The 18,670-nt window shown below is 33.5% G+C and overlaps 1 protein-coding gene across 1 annotated transcript in view; it reads right to left on the reverse strand.

Annotated features, from left to right (window-relative positions):
• Positions 1–18,523, reverse strand: part of LOC128872802 (uncharacterized) — a 24,862-nt gene extending 6,339 nt beyond the window's left edge. The window contains exons 1-4 of the mRNA XM_054115855.1: positions 18,504–18,523; positions 8,730–8,846; positions 8,281–8,652; positions 5,223–5,297 (exon numbers count right to left, since the gene is read on the reverse strand). Of these exons, the coding sequence (XP_053971830.1) occupies positions 5,223–5,297; positions 8,281–8,519 (314 nt within the window). The 5' untranslated portion in view covers positions 8,520–8,652; positions 8,730–8,846; positions 18,504–18,523. The remainder of the gene's footprint in view (positions 1–5,222; positions 5,298–8,280; positions 8,653–8,729; positions 8,847–18,503) is intronic.
• Positions 18,524–18,670: the final 147 nt, after the last annotated feature.

Raw genomic sequence — 18,670 nt, forward strand, 5'->3', positions numbered from 1 at the left:
TTTCACCCAAAGAACTCGTTCTTTTTTTCAAACTTGCGGTAATTTCACATTTCACCATTTTTCCGGGGTTTTCTTAGTTCACATAGAAGAAAAATGTATGAAAATGAAAATTTCTTTTGGTTTTTTTGTGTCAAACCAAAATTACAACCTGCATCTTTCCCGCCGATAGGAGGTTTTAATTGTGAGGTGCTCTACAAATGTGCAGGAGACTCAATTTGAATATTTCTTATTGAACAAATTTCTACAGACTACTCAAATACGTATGAAAATAGTATAAAAAGTTCGAAAGAATTAATTATTTTTTTCCATCCTAAAAAAATTCACGAAAAACCGCTTTTTTTTAGACCTTCTAATTCAGGATACACCCTTAAGTATGTTCAAAATTTATGTGACTTGGTTGCTTTATTACTTGGTCGTAGAAATAGGTACATACTTTAGTAATAGGTAATCTTTGTTACATTTACAGCCAACTATACGAAAAACCGCTTTTTTTAGACCACCTAATTCAGGATACTCCCTTAAATGATAAGAGGAGTGATGTAAAGGGTGTTCGGAGACAGTGGCGCCAAGCTAAGTCTTTTTTTTTTAAATCGTCGCAAAATATTTCTAGTAAACAGTTCCAGTACTTTTCTGTAAAAGTATTTAGTAATATTATCATTATTACTATTATTGAACTGGAATTTGGTAACAGATGAAACAAAATTGGTTAAGTAAAAATTGTACAGTATAAAAACGTCCACGAGACTGCGAACACAATTTTTATATAGCGTGTGATGGATACATTTTTGTTGGGGGGAAATGTTATTAAAAATAATGTTTTTTTTTTGTTTTAAATTTCTTACTATGGTAAAATTTGTATTTAAGCTATTTTAGATATCTCCTACGGTTTCAGAGGTATTACCAAAAATAAAACTAACCGATATTATTTTTGAGACAAAATGGAAAAGGTGATCAAATTCCCGCAAACTTTATTTCTGCAAAAATTCGAATCTCATATTCGATTAGAAATGTCTCACAGCTCAGTTTCTAGGATCACCCTGTACATCGATGACGATTTTAAAAAGACCTACCCCGATTTATTTATAGGAAACCGCTATTACGGCCCGGGGGCACGAACAAACTCGAGTACAGTTAGTTAAACGCAATTGTCCGTACGCACTGAATATTATCCGCTAAACTGTTCTGACGCATTCACCGATACGAGAATGGAAAGCATTGTATTACGTTAATAATGTTTTCTTCGCACACTCGACGCGTAACGACTTCCTTTTACATAGCAGAACAACCTCTCAGACATCTACCCTCGTAAGAGGAAACTTAACGAGTTTCTTGTAGATAAACCGCGTATACCTTTCCGCGGGAGTCGAACGAGTTTCTTATCTGGCTTGGTCTATTAGCACGACCAGACGGTCGTAATTTATCAAACGGTTCCGACGCCGGGCAATTTTTTCGCACGCCATACCTCGGCCATTGTTTGGCGTTTCGGAACACCGGAAATTCACGTTCGATTTAAAGGATCTGGGTCAGTGGTCGTCGAACGTTTCGAAAGGGGTTGAACGATGGACAAATTACGCGTGTTAGGTTGTCCTAAAGTTTCTTTCGGAATTTGTACTCAGTTGTTTTGTTTGGCAGTGTTTACAGTGGGTGTAGAATGTATTTGTACATCGATCAATTTCCCAAAAAACTTTTGTGTGAAATTGTAGTTTCTTAACTTTTTTTTTTTTATAATCCATGTTGTTTTACATATTCTTGGAAATCTCTAAGATAGATATAGTCCAAACAACATTTACTAGTTAATGTAATTTGTGAAATTAACAAAAAAATTGCGAAAAGTAGGTAAAAGTATAGAAGCAATAAGTATTTGTACGATTCTTATGACGAACCATTTACAGTAGAGTTTGTAACGTAAACACATTAGTTTATTGCTCCGTGCGAATTAGAAAACATCAAATTTCCAGGAAAGTACTTTTAAACAGTTGTGCGAATACTTATTGCTTCAACATTTCCATCGATTAATTGTTTTTTTTTTTTTGTCAATTTCGCAACTTACATAAATGGCTATTTTTTTTTGTAATCTATCTATTCTAGAGATTTCGGAGAATATGTAGAATGTCATTGTTTATCAAAAATAAGTTAATAAATTACAATTTCACACAGTTTTTTTGGAAATTGATCGGTGTACGAATACTTTCTACACCCACTGTATATAAATAGAAAACCTTATCTCTTACTACGTTAACTGCCAGACTAATACTTGTGAAAAATATTAGTCTAACTCGTCGTTTCTATGCAACTGAAACTTACTTTTGTTCAATTTAAACTTGTATTTATTTTCGCGACTTCGTTAAATTCGCGAATTTTACATAGATTTATTTTCTTTAACTCTTCGTCCTCAGAATTAATTTATTTAATCCTGTCAGCGATAAATAAATGACACGGCGACCAATGTGTTAATAATTGATGTTATAACGGTATAGAGCAAAACAGTGTTTACCAAAATTTACCATTCAATTTATATCTAATTCTTAACATTTATCAATAGTACTATAATCAATTTGGTCAAAAATCCAAATATAATTGGAAATAAGTTAACGGAGGATTTAATAGGATTCTGCGAATCTTGGCAATGAATGGAGTGAAACTCGTGCCGCAAATGAACAATTTCGCGATCTAGGAGGCACCTAATGCGTCTAACGGTCTAAGTGACCGTTCGTCGTAATAATAAAATAGGCCAGCACAGCTTTCAGAAATGAAATCATCCAGAAAAACAACAATTTGGAGGGAGAAAATAAATTGCATGACTCTGGCGTAACTAGGAAGTAACTAGATCATAGAAATTCTGTTACATCTACTCGACAGTGTTTTTCTAGAAATTATGTTTATTGAACCAGACGGTTGACATTATTTTGCAGTAACGGGCGAATTCACTTGAAACGTGGAACACGTGAACTGGATATCCTACGTTTGGTTAAACCACTACAATAATTTATTTGCGTAATTTTTTCTTGTTTCTTCTTTATAGCGTTCTATAACTTTAAATTTTCTCACTTGAAATTTTGTAATATGCAAGCAAAAAAGGTAAATAATTCCCAATTTAATTATGTTCAAACTTCATAACGCTGTCATTTTACTAATTTTGTGTATTTTTCTCTTATTTTGTTTCTAATTATAGCCACATCCATGTGGATTAATAATTGCTTTAGTATGTACGATTCAGTCCACTAGAATTATTACTATTTCTTGTAAGTATTGCGTAGACGACCTATTTCATTAAAACTATTACATATTTTTGTATGAAAAAGTTTATATAACTTGGCAAGATATGTAAAAACCGCGATAGGAAATTCCATACTACTATCTTGAACAGTTTTCATGTTATATAATTTCAGGTATACTCAACTATTGCAATGTTTCAACTACAATATCTTCTAAACCTCGTAGAAAATAGTTTAGAGTTTGGAAAAATTCAATTCCAATAATAAATCATTAATAGAAACACTCTATATCTCATCATTTATAATATTTATTCAATCAGACAGATATTCAGATAAACTTGCATCCAATCGATCTGAAATTTTATTTCATTTTGTAATTTAAACTTGCAATTTTGATCGAACAAATTACAGATCAAAATTTATTTGTCAGAATATTTCGTCATCTTTCATGTGTTACTCGAAATTTGTATCTAAATAAGAATTTTGCTCATGGTAAATTGGGATAAAAAATAGCTATTATACAACACACCCCAAACAATATCTAGAAATGTCTAACAAAGGAAACGAATTGCCTGAAATGTTGTTACTATATTGTGTTTAGTGGAATCGTCGAGAAATAATTTATTATGGATTGCTTCCCTCCAAAGAAAGAAAATGAAAGGTTGAGGTAAAATAGCTAGGTAAACTAAAGGATACCTTTATAAAAAAAATGTCTAACGTCGGTAAACTGAAAAGGAATTGTTCACCAGCACGAGAACGTTCGGCCAAGCGTGACGTGAATGGCACAGAAAAAATTATACGACTATGACTGGGAAATTTTACAACCTCCACGTTATTCACCGGACATCGCACCGACGGATTACCATTTGTTTAGGTCCCTACAGCATTCTTCGGCAAAGAAATGTTTCCAGGATGCGGACACCCTCCTGAGGCACGTTGAGGAATTTTTTAACAAAACAAAGGAAACATTCTATAAAAGCGACGTAAAGAAATTACTTCGATATGAAAAGATATGGTGATTATGAATATTGATTAATTATGAATATTTATGAAAAATGAATAGTTTCATGTCTGTCCTTAAAAAATAGGATCAACTTCTTTTTAGCACTAGACATGGCTAAAATTCTTATGCAGATGCAAATTTCGAATAACAAATAAAATAATGGTTACAAAAACAGCATGTACGATTACTTTAATAATTCCCGTATATTACAAAATTATGGAGGCAATAGATTGACTTCATTATATTGTATTCCTATAAGTTGTATTATATGTATTGTATATATAAGTTGTATATTATATACTATATACAATACTTTCCCTTAATAACCGAGTTTTGCTCCAAAACAGGTTCCCATCAAAATGATGCAAAGTAAAGTGATAAAAACGTTGCACGCTCGAGTGCGAGAATAAACCAGTTTTCTAAAGGGAGGCAGAAAGGAACACACCTAACGCCTTCTTTTATTATTTTAAACATAGAAGTAAGTTAATATGTGTGGGAATATACTCTTTTGCCATCTATCTTATTTAACAAATAACTCCCCTTCCTACATTTCAATGGAAGGAAACTATATAATGGTATTTAAATAATCACGATTTTTTAGTTTGTATCGCGTTACTTGCAATATATAATGTAGCGAATGTAACTTATTTATTAGTGGAAGAGTTCCTCAAGCATTTAATTAGAAGCTTTCTTTGAATAACTACGTATACTCAACGAGTAAGAGATTAAATCAGTTAAAATTAATAACAAAAGGAATGTATTTTGAATGTAAACTTAAAAGAAATTGCAATGAACATAAAGGAACATAAAGAAGTGTTGCGTCTATAAATCTTGGATACGGTAATTTTTCTATTGTTTTTTAAAGAGGCACTTTCTAAAAAAGTTTACAAGCCATTGAAATAAACGAGTACAGCGTACAATTTTAGAAACTAAATTAGAGCCAGATTTAAGCTTAGAATAAATCTGTATACGTATCTAAAGAAAAGTGTTATTTGTAAATTTACCACGATGGTGTTCGTCTAAGCGATGTCCGCAACCAGGAGTGCCTTCCTATGGTTGAATTCGGGCTTCTAGGGTTTCTGTTAGAACAAACCAATGGAATAATAAACTTAGAAGTCTCTATCAGACATTTAAAAATTATGATAACCTTATACAGTACTTTCAAATTATTTTAACGACTCGAAAAAACTTTGCACAACCAATGTGTAGACAGAAATTGCATTTCAGTTGTGTAAATGCATTAAACTCTTCCGTTGTTCTTACTAGACTGCGGATCTTTATGCATTTATAAGAAATTTGAATGTGCAAAAACATACAAAATGCAAACAATATGCAAGAATATAAAAAAGATTGAAAGTAAACTTCATGTTATAATATTTGCAGAATAAAATAAATTTCTATATAGATTTAACTTTTGTAGGCACGTTCGCAAAGATTTTATTATGCATAAAGATCCGCAGTCTAGTTATTATCATTCGTTGAGCTCATAACTACTTAAGTTATGCTTGTGTCGACCATTGCTATTAATTTTCAATACTACAATAATACAAAAAAGAAAAAGGAAAAATCTAAAAATGTATTTTACTTGAAAACCAAGCATTAACTTGGATTGTTTGAGAAGACGAGTGCATACATCAGGAAGCGGTAATGACGAGCAACATGAGTCATAAAAAAAATGCGAAAGATTAAAGCGGAAAGATGCGGAAGATGATGCGAGGCGTGATTTTATTTTCTCTTTTTTCGTGAAAGTTTTTCTATTCATCGAACCGACCCGGGGGAAACATTAATTTAATCGTGGGAATAGATACATATCTGTCTGATTTCAAATGATATTAATAAGTAATGTGAGAGAAGACGGTATTTAACTTCCAAACGTGAAATTCAATGTGGGTCAATTATAAAAATTAGTGTCTTTGTTCGAGGTATCAGGAAAATATTAAAAAAGAAAATGTGTGCTATCCAACGTTACTAATTAGAATCTTTTACAAGTCTGATGTTTTTTAAGGAATTTGAATTTTTAAGTAGGTTAAATTATAATCATCGATTTCTCTATGTACAAAATAATATTGTATTTTAAATATTACTCTAGTAGGTGAAGTAAAAAGAAATTGAATTGAAAGAATCTTTTACAAGTCTGGTGTTTTTTAATGAAATTGAATTTTTAAGTAGGTTAAACTTTTATCGTCGATTTCTCTATGTACAAAATAATATTGTATTTTAAATATTACTCTAGTAGGTGAAGTAAAAAGAAATTGAATGATTCAAATAATAAATTTGTTACTTGTAAAAGAAAAAGAATTCTTAATAACTTCTTAAAATGATATCTACTTGCATAGAATATTTAATGTATTACATGTACGTTATATGAATTGTATATTTTATACAGACGGTAGAGCTTGTATTATTCATTAGGAAAAGTGAAAGCAAAACAAATAAAATATCCATTCTATAGTAAAATTTGTAATTCGCGAGAAAAAATCACTAGTAGAGCACTATACTTCATAATCACGTTTGGTACCACCATTCAATCGGACCATTTTTAACTCAAATTGTATTATTTAATTCAGACCATGTTTTGAATTGTGTACGAATAAAATATTTAAAATAGAACAAATGAATATTCTGAATAATGTCTCACGCAAAATGTGACACTGCCCTATAATTATTATCGCGATTGTTTACGGGTACAAAAAATAGAAAATCATCATTGTCACGCCTACGTACGTGACATTACTCTCTCATGACAATCGGTATGTGACGCATGCTACGAAACGTGTTAAAAAGAGCGAAGATACCCTTAAAAACAGGACTTAGAAACGTAGAAGGCGCGTTAAACAATTTCTTTTAATTATACGTTATAAATCTATACACTATATACATATAAGTCAATGTATATTAGAAACTAGAGATCCCTACTTCGCGTGTATCCAAGTATCCCGGTAATTAATGGATCCGTGTTTTTTTTTTTACATTTTTAATACACGGGTACCCGAGTATCGAAATACGCCGATACCCGGATATCCAGGTATCGAAATGCACGAATATCCACGTACGTATACGTGCATCGAATTATACGGGTACGATATCCAATTATGTTTATATACAAACTTTTACGTAACAAAGCTATTATTCTAAAATAATGATCCTTATTAATTTTGAAAAAATTGATATGCAGTAAAATAAATAAATAAAGAAAATATAAACATAAGAAGAATAAATATAATAGAATAAATTGTTTAGTGTAATTTATAAAACTTTATTTACTAGTTAAAATAAATATTCACGTCACGGGTAACAATAGATAATTCGTTGTATGCGTACTCGTGTATTTCGATATCCGGGTACTCGTGTATTAAAAATACCCGTGTTCTTGATCCTTTAATACACGGTACACGTGTTCCGTGTATTTTAATACCCGTCCAAAACCGTGATCTCTAATAGAAACAAATCAAGGTTTAGCTGTAAATATATATTATAAAAATGAATAAAAATGCGTGATTACCAGAAGCCCATATCAAAAAGATGGTGGTTATAGTAATTACCAAAAGATGACGTTATAGTCACAGTTACCATCTATTAAATTAAATAATCATAGACACTATATCCACAATACTAACCAAAAAAGATAGAACAATTTTTTAACCAATCTAAACCCAAAAACCTACCTCCCTCCCCTCTAAATATCCCTCCAAAATATTAAAAAGAACAATTTTTTAACCAATCTAAATCCAAAAGCCTGCCTCCCTCCCTTCCAAATATCCCCCCCAAAATATTAAAATCTCGCATTTAAAAAGATTCATTCGATATAAACTTTAATATCTCATGAAAATAACCCAGAACTCTGCCTTTAACATAATTACCCATCCATTACATATCCGCCTTTAACGATCAAGGCACCCTCTACTGATCGCTCCGGAAGCTCTGCTCGAAAATATTCGCGCGCGAAAGTACGGCGCGGGTCCCTTCGAATCGTACCCATCGATTAACTCAAAAAAAAAAAAAACCGATCGATAAGCACGTACGTATGTAGAGAATGCACTATAGAGGAGGCAACGAACTTACTTGAGCGAATTGGTGCCGGTGGGCGAAGGCGCAGAACTACTACCACCAGGTGAGTCCACCCCGTCATCGGCGTCGCCCTCGACGGAACCGAAAGCCTCGTAACTTTCCTCTTCGTCGTGACTTCTCGGTGTTTTTACGTCGCAGGATGAAGCGGTCGCGTCTACGTGCTCGGGACTGGCGGAATAATGACCAGAGTCTTGGAGATTCGGATTCACCAGATTATGCAGATCGACCGACATAGAAAGCGAGGACGGTCCGCTCTCGCTCCATTCGATGCCAGGAGCTCCGTTTACGCCAATTCCACCCTCGCCCTCCGCGCGATATGATTGGCGGCCGGTCGGTAAGATGGCGTCACCATCACGTGCTACGTCACTGTCGGACACGACGACACGCGATGTAGCCACGCTGTTAGCGGTTGAGACATTTACGCCAGGCGAACGGGAGCTTACCATCCTTCGTTATCGGCCAGATTGGAGCCTAAGCTCGGACACGAACGGGAGAACCGACGGGTATCCCCGAAACTCCTTCGATCACTGACTGCCGCGACGGTGGAAACAGTCCCGTCACTGAAAAACATTCGCTCGATGAGTCACGGTTCACACTAAAAAGAAGAAAGGCAACGTTTGTTTCTAAACTTTCCTGCCACGGTACGACTAAAGGTCGATTCAGGCTATACGACACGGACCGGCACCGACACGACAAAATATTAAAACACGCGTTTTAATGGAACTATTCACACTATTTCACACTATTCCCGTTGACGGAACGTTCAAGTCGGTGTCTGTTAGGTGTGAATAGTTCCATTAAAACATTTAAAAGGCGTGTTTTAATGTTTTGTCGTGTCGGTGTCGGTACGTGTCGTTGCCGGAACGTGACGGTCCGTGTCGTATAGTCTGAATCGACCTTAAGATTGTCCTAATAGGCCAATCGGTAGTGAATTAAAACAGCGTTTTTTGTGACTAAAATAGTAACAGCAAACCGATTGTGGAATTATATAAAAGGGGATGCGTAGATTAATAGTATGTTTTCACTCCCAGCTCTGTTCCGTTTTCTTGTTATTTACAATTTAATGCTAAAAAATCGTGATTTTTGTCGGTTTTTGCTTATAAATTTTAAACTAATGCAGCAATATCCATACATATAATCCATCCAACAATAATGCTCCAATGAGATAAAATGTAGGTGATGAAAATACCTACAGAATGTATGTAATTTAGTCAACTTTACAAAGGCTTTTCTCATACTTTAACACATTTTATCGAAAAACTAGAATATACGTTTTGTAGTACACGACGTCAACTATTCAAATCTGTTTTAAACATAAAAATCGGTCTCACGATAACGCATACAGGTCCGATGGAAGAAAGCGCACTGAAAAGTTCAGATTGCGATTGTGAGAAAACCAGTTATCCGACAATCCCCGCTTTTTGCACACATAAAGAACATATCAATCACTACTTGTTCCCAAAAGGCCAGCGCTTCAGTTTAAAAAATGACGGAGATACGAATTTTTGAAAAAACACCGAATTTTCCGGTTTTCCAGATTTTTCTCCGTTCCTCATTATCCGATCGAGACGTTCGAGGTCTCATTCTGTAGATATTTTCATCACCTACATTTTATCTCATTGGAGCATTGATATTGCTGCATTAGTTCAAAATTTATAAGCAAAAAACGACAAAAATCATATACCTATTAATCTATGCATCCCATTTTATGTAACTGCACAATCGGATTGCTGTTACTATTTTTGTGACACAAAAATGCTCTATTGATTGGCCTATAAGGAAGAGAAAACGTTTTCATTTAGAAATATTCGTGACTTTATGACCTTAAAAATGGAATAGTAGAAGGAAATAATAAAGAAATTAAGAGCAACAAAATTGGAAGAACGGTTTGAACCTTTCATAGATAAGATGTATATACAGTGAGTGTAGAATGTATTCGTACTCCGATCAATTTCCCAGAAAAATTTTCTGTGAAATTGTAGTTTCTTAAGTTAAGCTAAGTCTCATATTATTGCATATTGCTTGCATTTTGTAGTTTCTTACACATTCAAATTTCCTATAAATGCATAAAGATCCGCAGTCTAATAATAAGTAAGAGTTCGTAGCTCCCAATAACGATATTATAATACTTTTGTCCCAGTTGAATACCTTTCTAAACGCCGTACCAATTTGGCATTTCAATGCGACCTTTCCCACTCTCTGCAATACATGGTATTTATCAGAGATGAACAAAACTCTCGCTACAAACCTTTAAACAACGAATAAAATACAAACTATCTTTATCACATTAACTGTTCAGTAAAAATTACAATCTTAATTACACAATACAATTATACTGTTACTCGAATGAAATTCTGTTTAACTCTTTTATTCATCCAATTGGACTTCAACCGTATTCGACTAATTCGATCGTTAGGCGAAAAGCTTTGGAACGGATTAAGGGAGTATTATCGTCTAGAAGTTTGTTTTTTCAGTCATTTTTAGGAATTAATTTTGCGAAAACTATCAAACCTACAGTACCAGGGTATTTTTTATCCATAATAAAACACGTTTCAACTAACAACACAAATTTTTATGAAATACTTGATTGAAATCTATACAAGTTATGCGCTGTTATGCAGGTTGTGGCGTGAGACGCTCGTTCAATCCGGCGCACAGGCTGTGGCGGTTCTAGTCGTCTGAGACAGAAAAACAAATCTTTGTTTCAATCTATATGAATGTAGTTATCGTCTGAACTAGAATTAAGTAAGTACTAAATTTTTTATCGGAATCGCAGCTGTTTGAAAATTAAGCTTTAATTTTCCCGGAAAATTGCCAACTAAAATATGAGAGCAGGGCTAAAATATTCAAGCTATCGGTATAATTCTAGTTCAGACCATAGGTGATGGTGCCCTCGAAATGTGTGTAAAACCAGAAGTCAGTCGGTCCAATAGTTTTCGAGAAAAACGTGCGGCCGACTTGAAAAATGTCGTTTCGAGAAAAACGCGTTTAAAGTTTCCTATACATTTAGCACTAATACTGGTGAACAGCCTTTAAGCCTCTGTAACTATGAGAGCTCTACGAATTTCAAATTAATATTTTAGAGGCACTTTCTCAAAACCTTGAGTGATAAGAAAATGCAAAAACTAAAATCGAATATTTGAAGTTTCTAGACGATAATACCCCCTTAATCGCGTAAGTCGTGGACTTATTGAAAGTGTAACACGGATCACCATTTGATATCTTTAGCATCGAGCGCAAACTTGCGACAGCGGTACCTGGATAAATTGTATTCGTGAAAAAATACATACTCAGCGAATTATTCATTATGATCTTTCGTACATGCAATTTGATGAATATGCAACGTAGCGCGGATAGAGTCGGAGAAAAGCGTGAGAACCGAGTACAGGAGTCATGGTACACTGACTCAGACTTCAGCGATATGAGAAAATTTCCAAGTAACGACTTTGTTATGTTTCTATCTTCGCAATGCCACGGTGTGACGTTCAATGGATAAAATTCAAAAATTCCAAGTGTAAGATGCAAGCATTTATATCTTGTGTAATATTAATCAGATAATCTACTTTGCAATGTTATCAATAACTTATAATTAGTATTTAAATTTATTGTTGATCTTTTTGATAGTATCTGTTTCAAATGTTCGCTTGTTCTTTTGTAATTACTTATTGTACACATTACACAATTATTTAAATAAGCAAAAGGGGAATATTTCATGTCAAGTGTGTTTTTACACGTTGATCGCCACGTCACCCATATGTGGGTGACAGTGCTTGGCACTGAAAAACTAAAAAAATTAATTCTGAAAGGTAAGCTTCACAGGAAATGAATTTAAATGAAATTCGTGTATTTTGACGAAGTTATAAAAATAAATACCACGTCGGATGTTTGATTATGTAGTCTCCAATAGTCTCAATAATATTTAATCCTAGCAGAAATTTTCAAAAATATTTCTCTGGCAATCAACGTGTTAAGGGGGTATCCTGAATTAGGAGGATTAAAAAAAGCTGGTTTTCGTGAATTTTTTTAGGATGGAAAAAAATAATTACTTCTATCGAACTTTTTATTCTATTTTCATACGTATTTGAGTAGTCTGTACAAAATTTTTTTCAACAAGAAATACTCAAATTGAGTCGACTGCAACGCACATTTGTAGAGCACCTCGCAATTAAAACCTCCTATCGGCGGGAAAGATGCAGGTCGTAATTTTGGTTTGACACAAAACAACCAAAAGAAATGTTCATTTTCATTCATTTTTCTTCTATGTGAACTAAGAAAATTTATACAAACAAAATTTTAAACAACATTTTTATCAAGTTAAAGTGATTTTTTTTCACCCAAAGAACTCGTTCTTTTTTTCAAACTTGCAGTAATTTCACATTTCACCATTTTTGCGGGTTTTTCTTAGTTCAGAAAGACAAGTAAATGATTTTCTTCTATATTCTTCATTTACAATTCTACAATGTATGAAACTATGTTACCTTATGTTTAACAAAATTTTTCTTAATCCACATAGAAGAACAATGTATGAAAATGAAAATTTCTTTTGGTTCTTTTGTGTCAAACCAAAATTACGACCTGCATCTTTCCCGCCGATAGGAGGTTTTAATTGCGAGGTGCTCTACAAATGTGCGTCGCAGTCGACTCAATTTGAATATTTCTTGTTGAAAAAATTTCTACAGACTACTCAAATACGTATGAAAATAGGATAAAAAGTTCGATAGAAGTAATTATTTTTTTCCATCCTAAAAAAATTCACGAAAAACCGCTTTTTTTGGACCGTCTAATTCAGGATACCCCCTTAAGACTCTGAACCTGTGTACGCGTACAAGAAGATAAAAAGAAGACACGAAAAATTTTGTTCGAGTCCCGTATTGAATTCTCTGTGTTGACAAAAGAAATGTATGTCAGACAACTGTGACAAATGTACGTCCGCGTGTACGTACAGTAAAATAGGAGAATGACTGATCGAGGGCAGTAAAACTAGATATAACCATAGCATATACGATGTAGACACTTAGTCATCCATGCCGATGAATTTTCAAAACTCGAAGGCCATTCGAACGTGCAAAGTGCTTTTGTGACAACGTGCTTATAAGTGCAACGAAAAATACTGTTAAATGAATATGCTAATATTTGTTTGCTTGAAATTAAACTGAATTTTATCTCTATTTACAGAAACATACGGTTGGTCGATGGTTATTTCAAAAGTAAAATCGTGTATCTGTATCGTATCGAGCATTTTAATTATAATATTCTCGACTCTGAAATAATGATTATTTAAAATTGAAAAATGATTTGGATACGTTTATCGATAGACTGATGATTTTTATGCGTTTATAGGAAATTTGAATGTACAAGAAACTACAAAATGCACACAGTATGCGATAATATACAAAATTATTTAAAATAAAATACATATTATAAAACTTGCAGAGTAAAATAAATTCCTATTTAAGTTCAATTTCTGTAGGCATATTTGCAAAGATTTTATTTTGCACAAAGATCCATAATCTATTAAATACTTATTATTAATCATTTTGTAGAAAAAACTTTATCGGAAATGGGAGTCCTAAATGTTGTGTTTCCTGCTGACCATCTTCAAAATCTTTGATTTTTTAATAAGTTTTATTTTAGATTTAGTATTGTATTTAGTGAAACAGCCAGGAAGTTCCAGAGTCGAAATGCTTTTAATAATAATTCAACCAATTTGAATAAACAAACTTAAAATAGCACGTTAAAAAAGTGATAAATAGTAATAATAAATATTAATAATGATACGTATCACTAAATGTCAAATATACACACACGAGTTCGATTGATTTTCATACGCGTGTAAATTGAGATCGTCAAGTTCAGACAGAGTAGGCGAAGCCATATTAATTAAGACAGCCGACGAGATAATCATGAAAGGGTCTAGCGCCCCGTTCGATATAAGTGTGTTCCAGTAATCGCGTTATTATCGAAAGCAAACGTCTGAAAGACGGCCAAAATTTTTGTTCTCGAAATAGTATCCACCCACTAATCTACACGCTAATTTAGGAAGACCTGTTGCCAACGTTTAGTATTTTTTTATTGAATTTCAAACGTGAACGAATAAAATACTTCACGACACTCGATTCTCTGTCTATGCAATCTTTTTCTACATAAGTTCAGTTTCAACATGTTCCAGGAAAAAACAACTGATCAAAGATGAACAATATTCTTATTTAGATAAATTCTTTAAATAACAAATAAAAGATACACAGCTCTATTCGTTAGTACTAGAATGAAAATAAAAGCTTTAATTATAAGATTCATAAATTATGATGTATAAAAATTAAAGACAGCTCGAAATATTTCATAAGGAACGAATAAACATTTAACTGTCGTACCAAGTGAATGTTAAGAAAACATCGCTGTACGTTATTTTTATTCGTTATTTATTATTTGAATCCACCCATCACTGTTATTCATAAATATTTTTACGTAAGAGTTTGGCAAAGTCGATAATTAAAAGGGCAAACTGATAATTTCAGGTTATAAAAATAAAATCTTTCGAAATTATGCACAGCATACAAATTTTATAACAAGCAGTATGTTCTTTAAAACTTATCCACTGCATAAAAAGATAACTGAATGTACATATTTACATTAAAAGATAAACGTGACATAACTAGTTATCATAGGTAATCTATGTCTACAGATGTTCCTCATTGTTTTCCTATTTCATTGTTGTTATATTGATAACGAAGATGCATTACACGCACGTGGTGTGGCCGATCGACCATGCGGCCATTTTAACTAAAAAAGTATGCAATTTTATCGATTCACTCATATTTTTAATTTTCCATTGTTAGAGGTGTAGAAATTAATTCTCTATCTTCAAATTTAATCATTTACAACTATACAGTGGGTGTAGAAAGTATTCGTACATCGATCAATTTCCCAAAAAACTTTTGTGTGAAATTATAGTTTCTTAACCTTTTTTTTGATAATCAATGATATTTTACATATTCTTGGAATCTCTGAGATATATATAGTCCAAACAACATTTACTAGTTAATTTAATTCTTAGAAAAGTTACAATAATTATAAAATCAAAAGAAAATCCCACGAAGGAAGTATCGTATACTTGTAAATTAATGTAAATTTCTTTTTTTTTTAATGACGTTTTAAATATGAAACAGTTGTCCGAATACTTATTGCTTCAACATTTCTATCGATTAATTGTTTTTTTCTTGTTAATCTCGCAACTTACATAAATAGCTATTTTTTTTTTTGTAATCTATCTATTCTAGAGATTTCCAAGAATATGTAGAATGTCATTGTTTATAAAAAAACAAGTTAATAAATTATAATTTAAATAGTTTTTTTGGAAATTGATCGGTGTACGAATACTTTCTACACCCACTGTATATGTGCTTCCTTGGAATTTGTGTTTGAAGGAAAATTAAAAATTGTATGGTGTTTTTCTGTATAATTGAATCCCAAGTTCACTTTTAAAGGCACAGAACAATTTCCAACACCTAACATATTAATATGGTTGCCATGATGGATCGTCCTACACGTTTTTAGTGTTTTTATTTTTGTTTCCACAATGTGTAAATGAATACACGAACGATGGTTTTGAATACAAAGATCTTTATTACCATTGTTACCACTAGTTTTACGAGAATTGCCCGTAGGATAGACAGCGTTTCGGTTTCCAGGTACTTGTCACTCGGAACGGAATGCGTAGATGCGTTTCGAATCGCAGGGAGATTCCAGTACGCTATTTAGAGCAAGCTCGAAAGTGTAGACGAAGAATATGCTTAACGCTCAAGAGCGTATAATACTTTAACCTTAATTATGATGACACGAGAGTACGCTAACTTCGTCGTTATTCGGACTTACGAACGATAACGTGGCCTTAGAAATTCGCTTAGCTTGAAAATACCGATTCCAAACGCGATCGAAATAAATGTTCAACATTTCACGATTCTGACAAATCGTCTTGGCTAATAATATGATACACACACATAGGATACGATTAAGAATATCGCTTATATTATTCAAAGGAATTGAACGTAACGTAAATACCACTTTTTTCGTATCCTTTATATTCATTGGAGTCGAAATTATAGATTTGATGGTTTCGAGTAAATGTTTCTTCAAGAATATGAACATAAATGAATTTTATACATATGTATATATTTATAACGATAAATGTATTTGGAAACATTAAATCTATCATTTAATTTCGACAAGTTTTTTTTTATACACATGTAAAGTTTATTCGCGTGTATGTTTATAACGGAACTTTTATTTGGAAATACCAAATCCATCATTTAATTTCGACTTTCATGGGACTGACTGTATTTCGAGTACACTCAAATATTACACATTATTCAGCCAGCCAACTGTGTTTCACGCTTCGGTATGTTTGTTCCGAATATATCACGCCTCCTCTTCCGAGGTGACACAACCAAAAATTTCGAAATCCGGAAGTAACTCGTATCGCCTCCAAACCAACGCTGTCTAATCAAAATTTTGACTCGAGATTGAATTGTATTTTCACTTTGATTACTCAAGCGTAACAACGTTTAAGCCAGGAATCGAATAATCGCGGAATCGCGTCACTTCTGAAGCAAGGGTGCAATGTACCGAAGAAATAAAAACGGACTTTTGCAACGAGAAAATCAATTACGAGATTCTATCGGGTTTAGAATCGTTCGTTGGAGGAATCTACGCGTTCGCTGTACGCTAGCGGCACGGCGCAATGTTGATAAAATATTTATTGAGTTGTCTGGAAAGTTCATGGCGATTTTTGGTAGGCGGCACAGGTCTGAATATATCGGAATGGTTGAAAACAAATAACATGTGGACATCCCTTAAAAGGTGGAAAAATTGTGGAACAGAATGGTACATATACAGGGTATCCCAAAAATGTTGGAGGTCCTTGAAAGGTGTGGTTCGGGAGGTGATTTGAAACAACTTTTTCCTTAGCGAAATTGTTATCCGAGGCTTCGTTGAGGAAATATTAACGGAAAACACTGACCAATCAGAGCGCGAGTATGCCGGTGGAGCGGCCGCGGTAGCGAAGGCTACACGCTGAGCGGCCGCGTCAATATCCTTCGATTCGCGTCGAGTCACTTGTTCGCGTACGAGAGCGGCTACCTAGCGCATAGCCATCGCTATCACGGCCGCTCCACCGGCATACTCGCGCTCTGATTGGTCAGTGTTTTCCGTTAATATTTCCTCAACGAAGCCTCGGACAACAATTTCGCTAAGGAAAAAGTTGTTTCAAATCACCCCCTGAACCACCCTTTTCAAGGACCTCCAACATTTTTGGGACACCCTGTATAATTCAATAAATACATACAGTGGGTGCAGAATGTATTCGTACACCGATCAATTTCCCAGAAAACTTTTGTGTGAAATTGTAGTTTATTAACTTCTTTTTTTATAATCAATGATATTTTACATATTCTTGGAAATCTCTAAGATAGATATAGTCCAAACAACAATTACTAGTTTATATAATTTGCGAAATTAACAAGAAAATACAAAAAATCGGCAGAAATGTAAAAGCAATAAGTATTTGTACGATTCTTATGACGAACCATTTACAGCAGAGTTTGTAACGTAAACACATTAGTTTATTGCTCCGTACGAATTAGAAACCATCGAATTTCCAAGAAAGTACTTTTAAAAATGAAGAAGAATTAAAAAGATCTAAAAATTGAAGAAGATCCCACTTCGAATAACTAATAATTTAGTTAATTTAACGCTTAGAAGAGTTGCAATAATGATAAAATCAAAAGGAAATCCCACGAAGGAAGTATCGTATACTTGTAAATTAATGTAAATTTCGTTTTTTTTTAATGACGTTTTAAATATGAAACAGTTGTCCGAATACTTATTGCTTCAACATTTCTATCGATTAATTGTTTTTTTCTTGTTAATCTCGCAACTTACATAAATAGCTATTTTTTTTGTTGTACTCTATGTATTCTAGAGATTTCGGAGAATATGCAGAATGTCATTGTTTATAAAAAATAAGTTGATAAATAACAATTTTACATAGTTTGTTTGGAAATTGATCGGTGTACGAATACTTTCTACACCCACTGTATCGAAATTCAAACGTGTCTTCGAATGTTTCTTAAAGATTGGCACGAACCTTCTGGACAACCCAATATGATTTAGGAAAGAAGGGACAAGACGTTCCTTGCATCGCTGACCGAACGTTGACTCACCTTGAACCGAACGATAGGTAATTCCAATTGCATCGAAATTCCGTCGATATACGAGGACTTGGAAGTTCTTCCACGTCGAGTTTAAAACGGTCGCGATCGAGTGAACAGGTTAATCACAGACGCTAGAGTACGGAACGTGTAGAGCGTGAAAAAAAATAAAAAATAAA

The sequence above is a fragment of the Hylaeus volcanicus genome, chromosome 2 (assembly GCF_026283585.1).
Source record: "Hylaeus volcanicus isolate JK05 chromosome 2, UHH_iyHylVolc1.0_haploid, whole genome shotgun sequence".
Lineage (NCBI taxonomy): Eukaryota > Metazoa > Arthropoda > Insecta > Hymenoptera > Colletidae > Hylaeus > Hylaeus volcanicus.